Source organism: Centruroides vittatus, unplaced genomic scaffold (genome assembly GCF_030686945.1).
Source record: "Centruroides vittatus isolate TY-2023 unplaced genomic scaffold, ASM3068694v2 contig_377, whole genome shotgun sequence".
Taxonomy (NCBI): domain Eukaryota; kingdom Metazoa; phylum Arthropoda; class Arachnida; order Scorpiones; family Buthidae; genus Centruroides; species Centruroides vittatus.
Window position 1 is genome coordinate 1,006,089 of NW_027122198.1, and position 24,795 is coordinate 1,030,883.

Consider the following 24,795-nt stretch of genomic DNA (forward strand, 5'->3'; position numbering starts at 1 on the left):
TTTTTTTTATTAAGTCAGCTTCAAAACTACTGCATATATTCAATAGTAAAATTTAAAATCTGAGAACACAATAAACCTTTAATCCAAACTTAATTAATAATCTAAACCTCTTTAGTTTCAGTCATTTTTCATTAACAGAATGATCTTATGGTTTTCAGTGCATTACCTTAAGGCAGTAAACTTTAAATGCTGCAAATTTTTATAGTAGTAAGAAAAATTTCAAAAAATAACTTTAAAATGCTAATTGTTTCTCTGATTTTTTATTCACTTTTTATATAAATGAATACAGATTATCACCATCATTCTTTGTTTATATATACAGTCAAACCTGTTTTTATGCAGTCTTTTTTTGTGCGGTATAGTTGGCGACTAGTCTCGTGCGATTTGTCATGTCTCACGTTGACTTATTATAGCTAAATAAACTTATTATAGCATAAATGAACTTATTATAGTAATATTATTGCATGAATATGCGAAAAATGAAATAATTTATTTTTTAAGTCAACAAAACACCACCTGGACAAAAATATGTAAAACAGACGATAGACGAGACAATGCAGTCAAGTGCCGACATCTGTTGTCAATAAATTCTATTTCGTACGGTTTTGAGTTATTTTCTATGTGAGACTTTTTTTATGCGGTCCCTATTGACCGCATAAAAAAAAATATTTTTTTTAATTGTGTTGCGAAAACTATTTTTTATAGCCACTCGTGAAGTTTCGTGCAATTTTTTTTATGCGGTCCCTATCCACCGCATAAAATCAGGTTTGACTGTATAAGAGTATATTTGATGCAATACCAGATTGCTGGTGGGCTATCAAAAATTGTGAACCTGCAACTAGCTCACAAAGCTTGCAAGCCACTGCTTAAAGAATTATGAAATGATTTGATCTAAAGGTAGTTTAGATACAAGATTCATTGCATCCTGCCCTTTATATTAGCATATTATATAAATAATGTTTTTAAATGAAGCTCAGTGAATTCATTCTTCTTCGATGTTATTACTGAAAGCAACTGAAAATTTTAAAAAGGAAAAACTTTTGATTATTATTTTGGATCGTATAGAATAAATCAGGGGTGGCCAACAAGTCGATCGCGATCGACCGGTCGATCGCCAAGCCAATTTTGGTCGATCGCTAGCGATGTCTTGACTTAATGTATTATATTTGTAACCGAACACAACTGTTTGCATGCAGTTATGACTCGACTCACAAGCAGTGAGTGGACTTCGTACTGAAACAGTGTATAAACATAGTATGTATTTCACACTTCCCCCTCCCCACTTAGACTATGCCTATGACAACAAGTCGATCGCGACACATTTTTACGATAAGAAGTAGATCTTATGTGCACAAAAGTTGGTCACCCCTGGAATAAATAATACATTATTTATTATTTCTTCTATTTTATAAAGATTATTTGATGAACTATTAAAAGTCTCTTTAATCTGAAAAAATCTTTAACGGTAGACTATCCTTTAAAATTCAATAAAGATTATTGTTTATCGTTTAAAAATTATTGATTATTTTATAAGGACATCGTATGGCTTTGTTGTATTGCAATAGAAATGAGGAGGGGCCAGAAAGAAGCAATCCAAGCATAGAAGATGCAATCTTTGTATCTGACAGACTGGACAGGTGAACTTTGCACTTGCCACCAAAAAAGAGGCTATCCTTGTATGTGCTGGCCATGGGAGACCTGATCCTTGCACTTGCTAATATGAAGAAGTGATCAGAGAATAAAGCAATTGCCATTGATTGCGTTGTTTGTGTGTTTTTTCTTTTGTTTTTCACACCTATTTTCCATTAGGTGTATGCAATGCTGTTTTCATTTTTGATCCCTAGACTAAATTCTGTTAGGCATGTTCACAAGTCAGTTGCATCAGAGAGTATGGACATTGTCACTTTAATACTTCTGTGATAATCTGACTTTTCCCATATTTCGATCGTTGATGTCGTCATACTTGCTCAGTGGTTGTTGTCATCTACTACCTGAGAGAATCTCCTCTTACACTTCCCCGACGGCAAAAACAATGCATTCCTGTGATCCGCTGACCTCTTGGCCAGATGATATCGTATTATTTATCACCACGTGATATCAAAATTGGCGGCCGAAGAGTCAGTGGTTGCCCAGTCCTGCAGTCGCCGTGATCTCCGGCTCCATAGCCCTTCATGTGCACTCTGTGCCTCCCACTTGGCGTAACTTTGTCGTCCATCAGACTTATTAAGTGCCCCTTATTTGGATTTATGTCGTTGCTGAACCGGAATACTTGATTGCCTAATTGGACTAACTTCTTCAAGAAACTCGAGACTTACAAGCAAATAAACCAAACTTCAAGTATTTATCACCACGCGAATCTTATATAAACTCTCTCTCTCAAGAACCGTGAAATTAGGCCTATCTAACCCTATTTTGGCTATTGCCCTCACTGGCTATGTATTGTAATATAATAAGTTTTTCATCCTTTACAAATAAACGTTGTTTCATTAATGTGGTCTCTGCATGAGTCACTTCCAGTGCACAGTCTCTCACTCCATCCCAAATCCAATCGCCCGCACACACGGCCACTCGCATGACTGAAGCCACACACTGTCTCGGCTTCCGTGTCAATCGAGACACAATGGTGTCTATCCTGACAAGGCACTAAAGAGGTGTTGACCCTCTGGTCACACTTCTGTACATTGAAAACAAAATCATGGACTCATTACATTTTTGGATTCCTCACTGAAATTAATGAAAAATGGCAAAGTCAATTCTATAAGCCCATAGAAAGCGTGCTAGCAACTGTGAAACACTGCACGACTTTCTCATGCAATTTGTGCAATATTGCTTTGTTGCATGTGCTCGTGCTAAAATCTTATATCTCGAAAACAAAGTCATGGACTCCCATTTTTTATTACACTTTTTAAATCCTCATTTCAATTAATGAAAAATGGCAAAATTTAATCAAAATTGATCAAACAGATTTTGAGAATGAATGTAATTCTGTAAACCACAGAGAAGAGGCTTTGCTAATGCTCTGCATCCATAAAATATTAATTTAAACTTAGACAACATATCTTATATCAAAATATAGTGCTGTTTAAATTATTCAGTTATTTATCATAATAATTTAATTCTTCAAATAAATCACCATTTATTAGTTTTAATGAAAAGATAACAAAAACACAACCTTCTATTTAAATACTTAAATGAATAATATTTATGATTACAATATAGTGTAAAATTAGAAATAAAAATATTATTCAAACATTTAAAAAATTAATAATTAATAAAAATGAAAAGAAAGTACTTTTAAACTAGTTGCAATGATTTATTCTACATATTTCATTTTGTTTACAGAAGAATTCATCATGCAATTCATATATTATTATTATTAATATATACCATATTTATTCTAATAGTAAGCAACCTCTAATAAATAGCACGATTTCAAAATGAAAATAGTTAGACAGCACACTGTTTATTTGAAAATAAATATAGTATTAATTGTATAACAACTTAAATGCACAAAAATCAGCATTAACTAACAATTTTAGTACATATACTATACAATAAGCTGTCAAAAAAAAATACATGAATATTGCAAGAATTAGTAAATAATTTGTCATTTAACATTATTTAAACAGAATTATTAATTGTTCTTAATTATTAAATTAAAAATAATTTAAGTCACCTTGTTTCTGCTGCCATTGCCTTAGTTTTGTTGTAACAGTCTGTCTAAAAAATTCTGCTTCATTTTCATCCGCAAAATTCAGCCCTGTTAAACAATTCTACAAAATAATTTCAATTACTAAACAATCAAAATTCAATGAAAGAATAATTTACAATTTAATTAAAAATTAAAGAGTAAATTGAAAGAAGTGTTTTAAATCCAATTACATGATTTAATATCAGTTCTTTTTCAACAATGATTAAATATGGAAAAATTTAAAATCAAATATTGCTTCTCTCTCACAGTTCCATGCTATGTGGCAAGAGTCAAACAAGTTTTCTAACATAAAACATTTTTCCAAGAAGATCTGACAATAAGCAGGCTTAAAACATTAAAAACTGTTGTTTTTTGCCTTATTACACATCAAAGAGTAACATATTTGAATTCCCATGCATAACATATAATATTGAAAATCTTTTAAAAACAGAGATAATTCATAATATAAACACATGACAATAAAACATTACTCAACAAAAAATGTTCATATACAATAGTTAAATCTGTAAAAATATAAACATGACAATAAATTTGATTGTAGTATTTAAGATGTTCATCTGAATTCAATGTTGATAAGAGAACTTAAATCTCTGGATTTAAATTCAATACAAAATGCAAGTTCTGATTAATTCCCAGAATTTGAATCCTATCATCATCATGTTTAGATGAATATCTTAAATACTAAAATTAGATTCATAGTATATTAAGATTCATGGTAGCACTAGATGTGTAAAAATGAATTTTTTAAAAGTATTTTGGGCTACCATAGTAAATTCTTTTTTTGTTAAGTTGCATTTATATAGTCATGCATCATCTACATTAAAACTTTTTTTTTAGTTGCTTGTCTTCTGTGTTATGTTTTAAATTTTAAAAGTGGAGATGGTGCTTTACAAGATTTCAAAGTCACACATTGACTATGAATGAAAGTTTGAATCTGGAATCTTAAGTATAAAACTATTGTTTTTTTGTTTGATTAACATTAAGATCTGATGATGAGACAAACTGTCTCAAAAAATGTTTTATCGTATAAAATTTGTTTGGCTCCTAGTGTTTCATTACTGACGAAAAAATTAAATAGCAAAGAAAACAAGCTTCATTTTTCTTTCATATTCCATGTTTAAAAATGACAAAATACATAACAGTTTCAGTGAAATTGATTTTAAGTTATCAGTTTAGTTTTGATTTTAGTATTTTATTACTTTTTCTTATTTAGCTTAATTTGATATACATTGTTGATATTTCATTGTCTCTAATGTAGTAAAATATTTGTTGTGATTATAAACAGTTAAATGTCTTACTTAGATATTTAACTGTTACTTTGAACAAATACTTAACTATAATATATATTATTTATATTTCTCTTATATTTATAAAAATTGCTGTATAGTCCATTTATTATAACCTTGGGCACCTCTTTCATGAGAAATATTGTTGGTCAATTCAGATTTTCACATCTGCATTGCAGAGACCAAAAGGGAAGAAAATGAATTCAAATAGCCCAAATGGCATTGTAATGGCTGTCTCTGGCACGTCATCTGGGTTAACTGGTATGTGATGGAAGGCTCTAACCAAATTGATCTTGGAGTAGAACGCGGGGTTTCTGATCCCCTAACACCAGATCTTCAAGCAAAATTTTAGCCTCTTTAGCAGTGGAGTTCTGGAAAATTTCAAGGAATTGATCTTTGTGTTTAGAAAAAAAGGCCTCGGCTGGACAGTCAAATACTAAATCACTGACATTAGATAGAATCTCCGCATCCAGAGGAGTGATTAAATAGTTGTAATTAGTGTTCTCACTTGTAATCTGATTAATGGCAAAAGCTGCATCTAGCTGCACAAAAAATAATCTGATGTTGGTTTTAGTGAAGATAGGCATTTTTGCCTGTACACGTCTGATTTCCAACTCATTCTGTTCGACCATTCCAGGCACCTACTATGCAGCTACAAAGAAAATGCAGGATAGTCTTGGATTAGGCTTAGCCCAAGTCATGTACTCTTAGTCTTCTTATTGAATTTATGGTTCAGAAACTAATCATACCTGCGTGTCCTGTTAAAAGGTTCCTTCTTAGGCACAGAGTTGTTCAACATCCAATTCAGTCGAGAGTCCAGGCAGTTCATTAATTGGATTACATTCAGGTCACTACTTTGTCATTTGATCCCACTTTAAATACTGAAGCTAAACAGTCACACATGAACAGTAACAAAAACTTTATTAAATAAGGTCAGAGCTGTCATCTACATCCTCAGGCAATACTCGAGCAAAAGTAATGAATTTTTGCGTGCTTTTTCTTCTTTCCACATTGCCAGCCAACTCCTGTTAGAAAGTGTTGCCAGACAGTGTTCTCGATCTCTGGCACTGGCGGCCTCACAGTAATGCTTGATACTATGTATGATAAATGTATCCTGTATAAATTACTTTTCTGGTAGAAACTAAACTGTTCAGTAAAAATAATTGTTAATGTGTATAGGAAAGCACTGGAAGCAAACTGAGTGATGTAACTATAGAACAAATGCACAAACTGTGTAAAGTCTTTAAAATAAAACCAATTATACAGGCAAGTACGAATTTAAGAAGCATGTATAATACAACAGTGTTGCAAATGTTTTCAAGCTGCTTTACAGTTCTATTTTAGGCCTATCTGTCCATCAATTTGTTTCATATGTCGATTAATAATTTATCATATTAAAATTATTAATGGACATTTATTAAATATAAAATAGAACAATATTTAAAATATTTGTTTTCATAAAATTCCACAATTTAAAAATCTTCCTAAATGAATTTTCAACCTTTGAATCTTACCAAAATAGAACAAAAACAAGTTAATGTACCAATAGTCCTGAAATAGAATTATAAAGCAGCTTGAAAACATTTGTCAAATCTTTAAATTAGTGCTGGAAAGAAAAAGGTTGGTGTGGGATTCTGTTTGATTATTTTCCAGTTGAAATTCTCTCTCATATAACAACAATGTTGCACAAGAGACTGGTTTTAAAACTGTACAAGTTTCAACTGTTGCAATAGATACATCATGTGACAAGTAAGCATGGCTTAAATTTTGTGTTATGTTGAACTGGCTTGAAGAGGACAATTCCTTTTTGGTCTGTCAAGTGTTCAGTGGCAAGGAAAAAGTAGATCAATAAAACTTATTAATATGGGGTTACACTAATTCACAAAAGTGTTTGCAATATAGTCCCAAGTGAAATATGTTGGATGTGAGCAAGGTAATTTACCAACAAGATAAGGCTCATTCTCACTACCATGACAATTTACCTGAATTTTCAATCAATGGTGCATGGTAGGACTATAAAATATCTGGCATTATCCAAACTTAATCACTGCATTTCTGCATCTGGAGCTTCAAAGTCAAGGTGTATGTACCATCCATGCCAAAAACCTTAAATGCCCTTAAACAGAAAATTATGAATTTCCTGTAATTGTTCAAGTTCTTGTTGACTAATGACAGGAAATTCACAATTCTTCGTACTGACAAAACTTGAAGTGTTACTGCATATTACTGTATATTTCACAACAAATTTCAAATCTGTACCTATAATAGTATCATCAGAATGAAATGTCAAACTTGTTTACTGCATTAAGAAACAACCAATATTTGAAAGGTTGTTTCATAATGCAATTGACTGATTGTAAATGATAATATAATTTTTTGATATTGACTTGTATGCTATGTTCTTTTTATTCTAGAACAGTGGTTTCCAACCTTTTCTAGGATGCGGAACACTTCTGTGAGCAATTTTCTTTAGCGGAACACTTACTTAAGTTAATATGAAATACATAAGCTTGTCATCAGTTATTTTATAAGAATTGAGCAGTTATAATTCAAAATCTCTACTCATATTATTAACGCCAATTCTAAGACAGGAAAAAATATACCTAAATAACTTTAATGGGAAACTTGTGCCTGATGTTTTTTACATATTTCATTCAGTTTTTATCATTGCCTTTATCTTATTTGAAACAGTAGTACACTCCATAAGTACGAGTCGTACATATATATTTAAGTTTATGAAAATTTTATGATTTTAATTTTTTGATATTCGGCGGCTCGAATACGATTGTACACTTTCCGATTTGCGACTAAATCTGCAAAACACTTGGGAGATGCTAACGGAACACTGGTTGGGAACCACTGTTCTAGAACAACACTCAAGTTTAAACTCTGGCAGATGTGTTTCAAATAAGAAAATTTGTTCAAACAGGAGTTTGAAAGCATTTAGTTTTGTGATTTTGTTTTTTTAGGAACTCCAGTTCAGACAGAAAGGTGATGTGAGATTGGTCATTTTATGGAATTAGATTACTTAATTAATAAACTGCAGACAGTTATTGTTGCAGTTTAGAGAAATATAAAAATCTGATTACAAGCAAAAATTAAGAAAATTTGTTGTATATATATATATATAATTTTAAGGAATATTGTTGCATTTGGAAACAGTGCAGAATAAAAATTCCAAATTAATCTTAACTATATAATATAATTATTTTAAAAATCTTATTTACTTAAATTAAATAGTTTTAAAAGTTTATATCAACAATTACTGCTAACTTGTAAGATTAAAATTAAAGAAAAAAATTTGTTAATAATAAATGAGCCGTTCACTTGCCAAATTGATTAACTCCACAAAACAAAAAGTATAAAAATTGAGAACAAATTATTTAAAAAATTTCTTTTAAACTTTAAATTTAAATAAACATTGCAGAATGTATTATTATATACTGTTATATTAAAGCTATGCTTTAATATAACAGTATATAATAATACATTCTGCAATGTTTATTATAGTATACATTCTGAATGTATTATTATATATTGTTATATTAAAGCATAGCTTTAATATAACAATATATAAAATTAGTTACATGAAAAATTTGAAAATAACAATTATATTATGGATTTACAAATGGAGTTAATCAATTTGGCCTGTGAATGGCTCAAATATAGGTAAAAATTAAAATCTTACATCTGCTTCAAATGTATGAAAGAATGACTTTGGTGTTTTATATTCAAACTGATCATACAGTTCTTGATCCCATACAACTTCTTGTTTCTGTAAAAAAGTTAAATTTAAAAGCAGCTATAAGAACAGATAAATAATAATTATAATGTTTTAATTTTTTTTTAATTATTATTTTAACATAAAATTATTATATGTTAATTATTACCACAATTTTTCAACAAAATTTTCTTGAAAATATATACAGTAGTATTTCAACAACTGATTCAGCATTTGAACACTAAATTCATAATTTGCCTTGAAATTCAAACAATGCTTAGAAGTTAAAACTGCATGATGTACAATGAAAAAATGTGCTCAAAGCATAAACACAATCTGTTGTGTGTCCAAGTCATCTCACTCTCATATTACATTCATTTCATTGATTTTTTCACTGTGTTCTTGGTGTTTAGTTATTTATATTAAATATATACTTTGTGTATTATTCATCGATTTTTAGCTATTTCTTCTTGAATTTTTTCTTTATCAACAGCTTTTGGGCATCCCCAGTGGCGTAGCGTAGTGGGGGCGGCAGGGGCCGTCCACCCCAGGCGGCACTTTTAGGGGGCGGCAAAATTTCACAATAAATAATAATAATATCTTGTAAAAATTTAACCTGTACAATACACAATAATGATGATTATTCTTGCTGAAAAGTTTTTTAGAGTTATTGTATATTTTAGTCTTTTAAATTGAGATACCTAAATAAGGGGGCGGCGAAATTTTCTTCCACCCCGGGCAACTGACACCCAGGCTACGCCACTGGGCATCCCATACATTTTTGTATCTTTTAGTTCAAAAACTGGAATTTTTTAAACCACTTTTGACATGTTCAAAGTTTAGCAGCATCTTTCCCATACACCCTGCAGTTTCTGTTTTTTACTGTTTATATAGCATTGTATCCTTTCCAAAACACAAAGCATAATATTCCAAATATGTTTTTTCTCTGAAGGCATTTTGACTTGATTTTATTCAAACAAAATGTGAAGTAAAAAGTTTAAAATAAGCTTCTGAACTAAGAATATAATCTCACATTAACAATAAATACGTTAAATTTCACAATTTTTATAATTGAATCACACATCTATGTCTTTAGCTGTTAAAAATATGCCAGAATTTGTTGTTCAACCAAACATACTTTTACTTATTAACCATGGCATCCAAAAAGTGTGTGGAAGCAATAAAGGCTGAAAGAAAGGCTGTAGTATTAATGTGAAAAAAAACTTATCAGAAAGCATAAAAGTGGTATATGTGTGGCAGATCCAGTGGTAATGTTTAAGATGCCAAAGTTGATGTGCAACCAGTAAATGAAATTTTCACTATATTATAAAATATTTGTGTATTTTACTTTTTACTTATTATTTTCATATTTTAATTTATTTTTATCTTAAATTATGTGTATTTGGTGTTTTAGATTTACCAAAAGTGTTTAGGGTTTGAATTAATTCACTTTCCATTATTTCTAATAGGAAAAAATTAATTCAGACTTCTAACAATTTAGAGTTCAAACAGCCTCCTGGAATGAATGAAATTTGAAGTATGAAGGCACTACAGTAGTAATAAAATTTTGAAAGAAAAGTATAATAAATGTCTGTATCTGAAGACAAAATAAAAAAAAATTTGTAACTTCTTTCACATTATTATTATTAGGATCCATTATTACATTTTAAAAATTTGACTCTCATTTCAAATATAATTTTAGAAAACAATAAAAAAGCAATACTAAAATAGATTACTATTCACCAAAAACAGTTGAACATAATATTGAAATCAAAACATTAATAAAAAAAATTACAAAAAAAAGTGCGTGTTATAAAGATATCTTCTAACTCAATTACTGGTACTAATGACAACCAACAAAGAACTTAAATCTGATAACAAAATGTTTAATAAAACATTCAATGAATGCTTTCTGACTTCTAAAGCAATTTGATGGATTCAAGAAAAGCCTTCAGTGAATAAAATTTATAAAACAGTAGGATTTTTGAAAAATAAATAGAAATTTGATTTAAGATCAAGACCAACAATTGTAATAAAACATCTTTGTATTCCAGTTTGTAAATTTGCAGTTGTGACATTCTGAGGGTGCAATTAAATTAATTAGTAACTTAAATTAACCAAGAAAAAGTCAAGCGATGACGAAGTGGAAAACCCACACAAATCCTATTTCTCGCAATTTCTTGATAGATAAAACAGATCAAATATCCCTCCAAATGTCCATCCAAGTTAACAATTATTACTCAGGTTGTAACCTAAGACTTGACCTTAGTCAATATAGACAATTAGTCATGAGGAGAACTGTCAAAAAACCGAAATTTATGAAGTAATTTGAGCCATGATAATGGCTGGAAAATGGCAATAAATTCATTGATACATCCGATTCTTGACAGCTCATATCCACAACACCCGGACCTAAATCAAACTTTGAATGCATTACATCATGAGTAGCATCAGTCAGTTCTCACGCAGACACTCTTCCAGAAGAGCAAGGACCAAAGCTTCCGTCCGTCACCACCCTTGCCTCGACCACCCTGCCTCCAATCTCTCTGCCAGGATGATCCCAACATGGAAGAAAGGAGGACTACTTGCCAACCCTAATGATCGCCGATCCTGGTGCGTTTCACCGACGTCCCATACAATGAGATCTGGAAACATTGGTCTATGAGGTATTTTATACATAGAGAATTGTAAACCTTCTCTCTCTGTGCTAAGATTAGGGCCTAGATTAGCAAGCACGCATATCATGAGCTGCATAAGAAATCTTTGTCACTCGGTTTATACTTTGTAGTTTTTAATCACATATATCATCATATTTCACCATATCTTTGTAACCTCATGTATCTTAGCTTTAAATATATATTAAACTGTTGTTGTTTTTTTTTTAAAATCTGTCTACTTTCCAGAAATGTGAACATCTATCAACTTACTCAGCAAGCTTCCCCACTCGAATGTTTAACAAGCCCTCCTACTCACATACCATGTGAATGATCACGAGTTAGGACGCAATTTAATTCATTTTAAACTTTATCCTAACTGGTGTCAGCATCCTGACAGGACAAAAATCTTGTGGCCTTTACATCATTAAACGCCATCCGATGACAACGAGAGCGGATTTTACAAACCTGTGCCGATTAAGTGGCATTTAGGAAACAGCCCGTACCCCGGCTACTCACACAGTTAAACAACAGATTAAATTTGAGGGCATGTCAATTTCCATCCTAATTCCTTAATAAAATTAATACAAATTCATTCATTCAAAATCTATATCTTTATCTCAAGCTGAATTTTTTACATTTGTAAAAAATATAATTTTTATGATAAGTATTTATGATAATTTTTATGATAAGATATTGAATTCTACACCAGTAATATCATGGTGATTGTATTTATGATAAGTAATAGAAGAAATGTTAATAAGTATTTTAATTAAACAGCAAATGAATTTTAATATATATAGATAAACAAACAATAACCCAAAACATATAAGCCAATATACTACAGGCACTAAGATCTAAAAACCTTAGCAATTTTTTCAAAATTAAATTCAATTAAAAAATTCAATGATGTTAATTAATAAAAGTATTACTTTCTAATACTATACACTATACTATTAATAATAAATGTATATATGTTTTCTGATGTACGTCTAGCTTCAAAGTTTAATCAGGAACATTTCAAAGGAACTTCATTCAATTATAGGATATGTATTGATTGTTATTAAATCAACAGTTTAAGCAAGATTATCGATCAGCAGCTTTCAAATGAAATCATAAATATATAAACTGATACTTTTGTTTAATAGCTAAAAAAAATAAGAATAATTATTTTATTCTTTCATCAAATAAAATTTTTTGCATTTGTTTATTATCAGTATAGATTTTAAAATATCATCAAGGCAAACTGAACGTAACACAATTAGATAAGGAAACATACCCTTTGATTTCCAGTACCATAAAAATGTTTTTGACCTATCCATAGGTCTTCCTCAGTTTGGACTAATGAATCAAATATATAAATAGCATTTGAAATTAAAATAGAATAAAATACAAATTTAAAATAAAATTTAAATAAAAAAAATAAAACTTGAAAATTAAAATTTTAAGATAAACGAAACATAAGTAAATAAATAAAGAATACAAATAAACAAAACATATATAAACAAATAAAAAATAAAACATCTAATATAAATGTCAAAGTTTATGGTTCAAAAATATTGAGATATGTACAAGAGAAGAATGTTCCAAATGGGCAAGCTGTATGTCAGAAATCCTTTGCATGCTGGTCATATAAAAATTACAAAAAAAAATCATGATCAATAAATTCCAGCATCTCATCTTAATCTATGCCCAGTATTTAGACATCATTTTCACTTTCTGGTGCAAGAAACCTGACTTAAAACTATTATTATACAGGTTCAACAATAATTCTTTTGAGATAAATCTGAAACTTGAACAAGAAAGCACCACTTCCAACCATTTTCTAGACATCTCCATCAATCTTAAGGATGGTAGCTTACACACCAACATTTACCAGAAACCTACATACCAATCAATCTTTGTTCCATACAATTCATCAAACCCCTTCTACCTCAAACTCTCGGCATTCAGATCTCTAATTAAAAGAGCGCATACACACTGCACAAGTGGTATGGATACAGTAAAGAAATTAGATTACATTGTTAAATTTGCCATACAGCATGGTTATCCATCAACAACAATATGTAATCTAATTATGGTATATATTTGGACAAGTAAATCCTTGTAACAGAATACCTTAAGGAGGTGCATGGTAAATTACTTTCCCGCACTTGAAAAAAATCCATAAGCAGGTCACTAAGAAAAACAATGTAAGAGTAGCATATAAACATGATCATACAATTTCAATATATGCAGAAATAATAAACTGAAAGAAAACCATTCCAACATATTGGGAGTATAGTCCATTTCTCAGGAAGATCGATGTTTTCAACATAAACTTATGTACAGGGTTCCTACTCAAATTTTTGTTTTGAATTCCCTGAATTTCCCTGACCAACTTTGTCCAAATTTCCTGACCCTCACATTTCTTACAGTGTGGAATATCAACATAATAAAACAGCATTTCATTTACTGTGAACATTGAGTACATCTATCCCTCTTTTTGCACAGTTGATATGTTTCAAAGACTGCCACATTAAAAAAATACAGTACATACATCATGTAGAAAAATTAAATAACTACTCACCACATCAAAATTATCTAAAAAAACTATGCACACGGAACCAGTAGCAAGGGCCATGAAAGTTCTCCTGTGACAAATGTCCGCCTGATGTTCTTGTATTCTGACACCCATAGACTGTTTAGTAGAGCATATATATATCATGTCCCTTATCCCTTAAAAGGGACACTATAGACTCCAGGGCATCTGCTGGAGTTAGGAGAATCCTTCCCATTACGTAAAATGTTAAAAATAGTAGGGCACCTCCTGAAAGCAATTCGTACCTGGCGTTTCCGGGCAATGTTGGCATATACAGATCTTAGGTACGGGTTAAAGATGGGGATGCATTCTATGTCTTCTGGTTGGTTATCAATCAGCTGGTCTATCTCCTGTGCATTTTCCGAATGTATACATTGATAATGTTGTATCAGCTTATGTATACCGAAGTCCACTTCCTAGATATAAATATTAGAGTGGGAAGCTCAGGCATCCACACTTTGATGTATCATAAACCAAGATCTATGTTGTCATACACTCCGGTAGGGTTTCATACAAGACTGTGGCCTTTAAAGCCTTAATCAGAAGAGCCTTTACCCATTCTTCTATCACCCAGGCTCACAATACCAAACTAGCATCTACAGAAAGCATAGCCGCAGAACACGGTTATCACAAAAATATACATAGGCTGATACATTATCATCAATGTATACATTCAGAAAACACACAGGAGGTAGATCAGCCAACTGATAACCAACCAGAAGACATAGAACGCATCCCCATCATCTTTAACCCGTACCTAAGATCTGTATATGCCAACATTGCCAGGAAACGCCAGGTACGAATTGCTTTCAGGAGGTGCCTTACTATTTTACAAACAAAACATGAGCTTTTTATTTTATCATCATTTGTATGTAAATCTAGTAAATACAAGGTAGCATAAAATCAACAAACAGTATTCTTTGATATACAAATAGTACTGTACTGAGCTTAAAATGAACTCTTGACTCAGAAACATGTAATTTTAAAACCAATCTTTCAACAATAGTGTATGTTGCTGTTAAAAAAAAAATGTTAATTTTAACAAAAAATTTTAAAATTTTCAAATAAAGCATTTTTTTACCTCAAAAAAAATCGATCATGTAAAAAAAGAATTAGTTTTCTTTTGTCAACCACATTATTTCAAAATTGCATAAAAATAGATTGTATATATAGAGGGATTTTTTGATTATAGAGGGTGTAAGTTTATACTATAGCTTCTCTAACAAATGCATCTAATTTATTGTAAAATCTTTCTATTTTTTTACAAAATGGACAATCAAAATACAGAGAAACTTCTCAGTATTAATTCTTTTTTTTTCAAAATACAGATAATTAGAAAATAAAAAATTAATTACAATTCACAAAACACATGAAATATTATATTAATGTAGTTTTAACTGTTTCTCCTCAAGTGTATTTATTTTCATTTCAATCTCTTTTTCTTCCTTTTTGTGATTTTTTCTTAACATTTTCTTGTGTTGTTTTAAATCCTTAAGTTGTGTAAGTTTTCTTTTTTCTTCAGCCCTCAATGCCTGCTGCTTCTGAATATCTTTTTCTGTTGCAGTGATGCAGTATATTGCTGTCTAGATCCTCTGACTGTTAACAATATTTTCTGGTCTGTATTTATTTGATCAGTATCACCTGCAAAATGGATCCCATCATTGAGCAACTAAACTTTCTTTCTTAAGATTTTCACTCAACAGTGATTTGTTAACCAAGAAACTACTCTCAACACTTGCATTCCCATATGAGAAAGAAAGAGAAATTTTGATAACACACCATATTTCTTGAAGTTGCCTTCATAATTTCATAATAAAATGTGTCCAGACCATCATCATCACTCCTTTCAGATATGAACTCATCAAACTTTGTAGAATAGGGTTTTATGGACACTTTATTGCAGAGTATATCATACTGTTCTTTTGCTTTGACAGCACATTTCTCATCAATCCTGTTTGTATCATGTAAAACCTCCAGTAAAACATTGAAATACAATTTTCCAACAAATGATTGCATTTTAATAATTTCTGGGTCTAAGCTGCTCAAAGCCTTCACACATTTGTACTTGACATGTCCCTTCTCAACAACCTCTTGTGTCATAACTTTCAGCACATTTCAACAATCTCTTAGAAAACACAGAATATCTTTGTCGCTTTTAAAATCTTTTTTGCTCCGAAACCAATATCCAATTCTTCAGATGACCAAGTTTTCATTAACATTTAAATCTATTTTTAGAAACTGTTTGTTGGTGGCCCTGTCATTTTTCACAAACTTTCTCATCAGGTTCATTAATAATTGAACAACTGCTTTACAAAGATAGGATGGAAGAGGTTTGTTGCTCTGAAATCAGGTGAGAAAGCTCTCACTTTGTATACATATTTACTGAAAATATAAAAGTTTAACTTTAAAGGGATCATTGAGTGCCTGTCTCAAGAATGTCTGAAAGACCATTGAAAAATGCAGAGATCATCATCTGCTGTACTATGATCCAGAAAGACACTATTTAAATACCTGGTCATAACTTTATTTTTGTCTCAGTATTTTATCAGAAGAGCCATTTGAGTACTTTGAGCAACTTTGTTTAGTGATTCGTCAAAGGAGATAGTAATATTATCAAAACTTGTAACATTATCAATTAATTTTTCTCTGAAATAATGGGCTAGGCTTTAATTTATTATATAGGAAGCTTTATATGGTCTCAATTGAAATTGTGTGGCTATAGCACTGTCAGGGAACATTTTTTTTAAAATGTCATTCAATTCATGCTCTGATATTAAAAACATCTTTTTCTTTACAACTGCCAATGCCCAAGTTCTCTCTGCTTTTATTACATCACCTTTTATCACAAAAGGTGTTATAAAAAAGGTTGATTTGGTGAGAGACTGTTCATTAGTGATAGATCTATCTTCCACAAGAGAAGCCGTTTCACACACATTTTGTTGACTATTAGAAGAGTTTGAATTTGTTAGGGTTAAAAACTTATCAGTGAAGTTTGTTCCGACTTCAATCTTTTTATTTCATCTTTATTTTTAATTAATGCACATAACTAGAATTATTTACATGTGATACTAATGCACGCTTTCCCATATTACTTAATGAGAAAACTTTACAAGAAATACAGCAAAAATGCATTTGTATCATCATCTTTTACAGTTCCTAACCAGGAATTGAATTCTGGATGAATAGCTGGATCCAGCCATTGAAGATTAAATCTCATTTGTTTCCGTGCCATTATAATTTAAGAATGTAGAAAAACACACACCTTGAATATTATTATTAAAAGGCAGATGAACCAGATCAGAACAGAACTCGTGTAAGACTTGTTTTGTCACAACACTACGTAAAATATTCAAACGACATCCAATCCGCATCTGCATGTATATTAATTAAAAGTAGTGTTGCCAACTCAAAATTCAAATTTACAGCTAGATATTTTAACAAAAATACTCAAATCATATTGTTTAATTTTTTAACTAAATTGTTCATAAATCCACTAAATCTAGCAAAAAAATTAATTGAATTGACAACTCATTAAAAGAAAAAAATGTTCCATTGCAATCATTTTGATTTTGGTCTCAGTGTAAAGCTCAGAGTTTTAATAATTATTTTTAATAATTTTTATTTATTATTTATTTAATTTTGCATTAAATTTTGTCTTTGTATAAAATTTTCTTAAGAATGAGGGAAAAATTTATTTATTTTAACCCTTAATTACAATTATTATAATTATTGCAAATTATATCACAAACCATCTTTCTCACTTTTATAGCAAATTTTAATTAAAACAAACTAATGTTTTCAGCCATCTTAAATAGCCTTCCTCAGGTTTAACATAATTTCAAACATCAATTACAACATAAGATTTGAAACTTCTGAGTTTCGCTTGTGTGAGATACGACGACTCTTTCCCTTTGGAAAAATAAAGAGGATAAAATTAATTCTCCCAAAGTCAGGAAAGTCGAAGGACTAATAAGTATGTGGGAAACATGGTACAGACAGACGAAAACACTTCTTTACCATTTAAACCTGTTTATTGTACAAATATGCTTACAATATAGTTAAAGTTGTCTTCGTTTTTTGTCTTAAGTTCGTAGCAGCGTTGGTGAAATCCGGAGCAATGTTCAGTGAATGATCCGGAAAGGAAAGGTCATTTGATTTCTGTCCTATGTCTAATACTAATGTAAATCACTTGTGTTTGTCCTGAGTTGAAAAAGTCCTCCTTTTGAAAGGCAAGTGTTAGTTTGTGGAAGGAAAAGGCAGCAGTGGCAGTGAAATAGCAGAGATGAAGTATGGGGAAAAGACAAATGACCGGAGGTGATTGGTGGCAATGGCTATGGAAGAGATGACTCTCGACAGTCTCTTGTCCTTGAGACACCTACTTTTATCACCTTCCTGTCCCTTGATTGTTCCCTGGATTGGTTTCGGACCCTCACCCACACTTTTTAATGGGGATTTAATGGATTCTTTGATTTACTTATGTCAATTGAAGAATCGGAGTTTGCAAAAGAAGTCATCATTGTCTTTTCAAACAATGGAAAATCTGACTCCAATCCAAATGATCAATCTTGGAAGCTGCACTGTCTACACTATTTCTCAAGCTTTTATAAAAAATTTTTGTTTATTCCTTTTTTCCTCTAACAATTAAATTATTTTACAATTTTTTAGTTTAGTAAGTTTCAGGACAATTCCAGAACCTCACACTTGTATTCCTATGATGTCACAGTATTACGAAAATTGGGATTCTTAAAACTTATAGAATTTAAATGAAATAAAATAAATACAGAAATAAGCATCAAACGAAATTACAATTATATGTTAATAAAATATAGAAGTTCAGTGCATGGAAGTGTAACTACAAATCTCTTTCTTTTGCAACATAACTATAAAATTGTTTTGTTGTTGTTTTGCACAAAAGATAATCAAATTTATTTTAATTTTTTAGTAATTTAATTAAGACAAATTCAGATTTTATAACAAAATCTGATAACAGATGGACACCACACACAATTTTATTTTTTGCTTAATAATGTAAATCTTTTTTAAATAAAAATTCATAACAGCCAAAAAAGTTACAAAACTCTCATTGCTAAAGTTTTTTTTTACTGACTATGTTCACTGAGGGAAAATGAAGTTCGTTTCTTGAATATTTGTTTTTGTGTTTACACTCAAACCTGTTTTTGTGCGGTCTTTTTTTGTGCGATTTTTCATTTGTGTGATTTGTTTTGTGCAATTTTTTTTGTGCAGTATACCAATTTGATTGAAATTCATATACCGCACAAAAAAAAAATCCCACAAAAACAGGTTTGAGTGTATATTTTTACAATATTGTGCTTATTCATGCTCATTGTGCAAGAAAAACATTAGAAAATGTAAATTTTGCTTATTTTTCATATTTCATGGGTTAACAAAGTAAATTCCTATTAATATTATATCATTAAAAAAATTTACTGAACTAAGTACAATTTCTATTCTTACAGGCCTGGCTTTGACTATTTCTGTTACATTTCTATGGCTAGTGTTTTTCTCCAAAGTTATACAGCTCAGATTTCAATGTATAGTGTATGTTGCAGATCTGCAACATATGGCACTTAATGTGTTAACAACAGTTATAAATATATTAATAATTTTTAACCTAACAGCTTGTCAACGTAGAATAAACAATTTAATAAAAAATATAAAATTTCATAAAAATTAAAAAGTGAAAAATTCTAGAGAATGTTTTAATTAAAAATAAAAAATGTAATGAATAATAATGAAATATTGATTTTTAAAGTATGCAATATGTACCAAAATACTTGAATGAATTTAAAAAGTAGCCCAATGTAATCCGGTGGTCGTTTGGCTTTGAATTTACAAAGTATATAATTATTTAATTATTCCTACTATTGACCCAAGAAAAGAAAAAAAGAACAGATAAAATATTAATTTAAGGTAAAATGATAGCACTTTTTAAAATTTAATTTCTTTACTTTATTAATCAATTCATCACATACCAATAAAACAACTAGGGTGTTAAGAATGTAGATAATTTTGTATATTTCAGTCAACTACTTCTAGTAAACTAATAAGCACAAATTACTTTTTTAGTGCCATTATCATCACATCTTTTCTTTATTATTATTAAAATATATTTTTTTAAAATTATTAACAAAAAAATATTTCATCTACAATTTTCTTGATTTTTTTATTATTTGACAAAAGGTCATGCAACATTAAATAGTCTATAAATTTTCTTTTCTTTTTAATAGTTGTATATTTTGATGAATCTTGAAGTTTTACATAATCATAAAACAAATTTCAAATATTTCTTAAAAGTTAAATATAAAACTTACATCCATGTCAACAAGTCTAATGAAATAAGATCTTCTAGGATTATCTTTAACAAGGCATATAACACCACAATATTGTTTTCTCCATTGATGATGTTTGGGAGGTTCTGTCATGAAAACCTGAACTACAGTTGTTGCAAGAGACTAAAAGATAAAAATTTAAGTATTAATTATTAATTCATGAATAAATAAAATATATATACATAATAATTTTAGCATCACTGATTTTAAACTACTTGTTGTTAAAAGAAACTTATCAAACTTACATTTAGAAATAATCTGAAATGTTTCAGTATACCATCAGCAATTTAAACAACATTAACAACTACATTCTTATTTATGATTAAAGTTAATGTCTCAAATCTCAATCATTCATTTTTGTAATTTTCTCTCACCATAATTTAAACTGTTATCTTAAACAATCTTGTTTTACTTTCCAGGCTATTACATATAACAGAAAGAAAGTATACAATCAATCAACAAATAGCCTCTCCAATATTTTTATATTTTTCTACTCAGGAGACCTTGAAACTCCAAGAAATGCAAAAAAAATTTGGGAGTCTTTTCTGAATATATTGTTGTTAGTGTGCATGTGTGTGTGTGTGTGTTACACAATATGTATTACTACTTGTTTGTCCATTTTGAAAGTTAAGAAGTCCTATGCCTTTTGTCAAAGTTTCTGAAATTTTGCAGGGAGATTTGTGTATTAGAGGAATTGATGCTATTAAATTTTGGTGGTTAAAGTTTGAGGAGATGGGAAGATAGAGGCAGTCACTTGTCATATCTCAAGTGGGATCAGACTTAATGAAGATTTTATTCATTATTACAGTTTGCAATTGTTTATAAAACTCATTTGTACCCTGAAAATTAAGCTTTTTGTCATTTTATAATAATTAATAATATAATGAAATCAATAAATCAGTGCTTTACATTATATTTTTCTAATTAATAATACAAGAAGTTTTTAAAATAAAAGCTCATAATAGATAATAAACTCACAACAACCTTTAAGTGACCAGTAAAATATTTAATTGTAATACAAACATTTTCTTTTATATATTCTTTTGTTTAGGCAATGCTTGATATGCACGCGCAGAATGTATTTTTTATATGCAAAGTTTGATACGTTCTGATACAAATGCCTATTTAAACTAAAGAATAGCAAGACAAATTACAAACATTTATGAATTTACATATAACCTATTCATTTTAATGAATATCACAGTAAATTTGTCTGGCAAATCTTTGATTGCATGTAACAACTGTCTAGCAAATTGCAGTGAGACTTCAAATAAAAAACAAAAAAGCAAACTTTGCAATATTTTCATATTTTACAACATGGATACACAAGCTGTTTCTTTATCAGGACCCCTTTCATGTCTGAAGATAATTATGTGGACAATGAAACATAATAAAACTTATTTATTAAAATGGTTAACAGTAGCATTCCTTTGAAACATATGATCACTGTCTCCATTACAACAAATCTCTTTAAAACATGATAAATTAAATATACCAACAAGAATAACAAATAAAGTGTATTAGTAAAACACCTAGTAGTACAAAAAAGCTCCAGTAAATAATCATGGAAAGAAGGACTGACACTTTCAATCCTCTACACAGATCTTCAGGTCAAATATTTTGAATTAGAATGATATTCCAAACATCGCCTAAATATCGGGCTACAATATGGCTAGTTAAATGATTAGCACAAAGTAATTTGTCACTAGAGGTAGACATTAGGTGCCATCTCTTAAGTAAATTAATAATTATAATTAAATAAATAAATTATTAAATAATTTAAACAATAATTCAAATAATAAAATGGTAATTCAAATAAATAAATTATTAAATTACTTAAGAGATGGCGCCTAACGTCTACCTCTAGTGACAAATTAATTTGTGCTAATCATTTAACGAGCCATATTGTAGCCTGATATTTAAGTGATTGTTTGGTGATATATTATAAACTCATCAGGCTTAAGATGTTATTATTTGTATAGAATGATATTCAAATAGGCGTTAGAAGGACTCAGTGAGCTTAAAAAAGAGGCCTTTAGATGGAGAATGGTTTTTAAAATTAGCAGTGAATGTGCAAGAAAAACGCATGACGCAACATGGAAGAATATAAGAGAAAGTAAGAAATGGGTGTATGATAATGATATAGTGCTCACAAGGGCTGACAAATCTAAAAACATGGTCGTTATGAAGAAGGACATGTATAAAGAGCTTTTAGCAAGTTACATAAAAGACACTCAATGCAAAATAGCACACCCAAAAGTTATAGAACAGACGCAAGCAAGAATAAAGCGTTTTTCTACGACAAGTTTGGCTAGGCAGCTAAGAATGACGAAGATTATTGTGTCCTCCCCAGCCATTCCAAGGCTCTCAGGTTTGCAAAGATCCATAAACCGGGAAGAAGCTTAAGGCCTGTAGTAGATAAATGCTGTGCTCCTACGATACTACTAGAAAGGAAGCTTAAGGAGTTTATTAAGATAAACATACCTGCACATGGATATAGCATAATGCAGCCAGTAGAAGTGATACAGAAGTTAAAGCAATTGAAATTAAGCAAAAAAAGCTACACGACAGTGTTCAACTTTAAAGCAATGTACCCATCCATAAGGTTGGAGCCATGTTTTTGTTGCTTGAGAGATTTTTTTATTAGGCAGTGTTGCGAATGCAGCAAAATTAAGAAGGCAAATACTAGAATTGGCACACTTAGCCACTTTTTCATCATTCTTCGCGTTCGACAGTAGTACATACTCACAACATAGGGGTGTATCAATGGGTAGCCTGGTATCAGGGTTACTGTGTGAGTTGGTAGTAAGGTCTCTGAAAAATAGCACGTTGCAGAAGTATGAAGGAAGAATGCTACTGTATGCAAGGTATGTCGATGATGTGTTTATTATTTGGAATGAGAAACCAGACGTAGTAAAGCTTATTAGAGATATAAACAACAATAATTTCGTCCTGGAGCTAGAGCTTGAGCAACAAAGCCATAGAAAGATACATTTCTTGGATATAGAAATAAAAATAAAAGAAGAGGGAATAATCACTACTAAGGTATATCGAAAGCCATCGTACATTCCGGAGATGATACCATGGACCTCCCATGACCCTACGAACTATAAGCTAGCAGCGTTCAGAGCGCTGCTTAAAAGAGCGTACACGCACTGTAGCAAAGTACAGGATGCAAGAAAGGAAGTGGATTACATCATAAGGCTGGCAAAAGAAGTAGGAATAAAGAAAAGTAAAATAAAGGCTTTAGTGCAGGAAGCAGTAAAAGGAAGTAACGAACATAAGGGGATGAGAAAAAAAGAAGAGGTTACCGTAAAGGAATATAGGGCGCAATTAAACAACATATACAGGAAAATAAGAATAGAGAAAAATAAAAAAATAGCATATAAGAGGAACCCTACTATATTTCAGTTGCTACGAAATGACAAAGCGCCCATAAACAGAATGATGGTTCCAGGCATTTACAGAATACCGGTGCAGGACAAAAGGCGGAAAAAGGAACTATATTATATAGGGGGCCACAAAACGATCGCTGGAGGTAAGGTTAGAAGAGCATAAAAGGAATATAAGGTACAGGAAACCCATTACGGCGTTAGCGAATTACGTGATTGCAGATCCATTGGAGGTGTCAATCAATTGGGACAGTGCAGAAATTATACAAAAAGTGGCAAATAGAAGACAGCTTAAGTATATGGAGGCTTGGCATATTTGCAAATACAGTGAAAAAGAGCAAAGTATTAATTTTAGAGAATCCTGTAGGGTCCCATCTGCTTGGAAAGTAGCCAATATGCATCTGTAAAAGAGCAAACTAAGATTGCGCGGCTTTGGTTTTTTAAAAACATTCTAAATTTATGTTTGGCAATAGAATTTTTTGAAATAACGATTCTTGTTCGATCCCGAGGATGGTCAATAAAGTTGACCGAAAACGTTAGATTGTTTTGATAATTTTAACTGCATATTAAAGGTTCTTGGAAGTATGTTTTGTGATCCCTTCTCCCTTCAGGCTATTATCAATTCTCTACGTTCCATTTTTGCCAGCTAAAATCTAAAAATCAACATCCATAAAACTGTTATTTATGTGCTTTTCCCTACTTCGCAATCCCTACCACCCTTCCATATTTATAGATTCTACTAAAATAAAATATGTTCAGTCTCATCACGACCTTGGTATCATATTTGATGAAAAATTAATTTTCCACAATCATCTCTCTTACATTATTAAATCCCTTGCCATTAGACATGGCTTTATATGGCATTTTTGCAAAAATATTTCTTCAAAAGCCATACTCAGAACAATTTTCTTTATTAATTTTCAGTCAATAGTTGATTATTGTTTACCCGTCTGGGCCATGGCTGCCCCTTATCTGCTTCAAAAAATACAATCTGAATTAGATAAAGTTTATTTTCTGATACATAAATTCTGCAATTTATCCTTTACTGATAACCATGATGTGGCAAGAGTTTGCCTTGGTCTTCCTAATCTTTCTGATC

At 30.6% G+C, this 24,795-nt stretch overlaps 1 protein-coding gene across 1 annotated transcript in view; it reads right to left on the reverse strand.

Moving 5' to 3' along the window:
* The window catches only part of LOC136975651 (actin nucleation-promoting factor WASL-like), an 84,374-nt gene that overhangs the window by 52,397 nt on the left and 7,182 nt on the right, over window positions 1-24,795 (reverse strand). The window contains exons 2-4 of the mRNA XM_067270746.1: window positions 20,287-20,427; window positions 8,687-8,773; window positions 3,677-3,773 (exon numbers count right to left, since the gene is read on the reverse strand). Coding sequence (XP_067126847.1) covers window positions 3,677-3,773; window positions 8,687-8,773; window positions 20,287-20,427 — 325 coding nt within the window. The remainder of the gene's footprint in view (window positions 1-3,676; window positions 3,774-8,686; window positions 8,774-20,286; window positions 20,428-24,795) is intronic.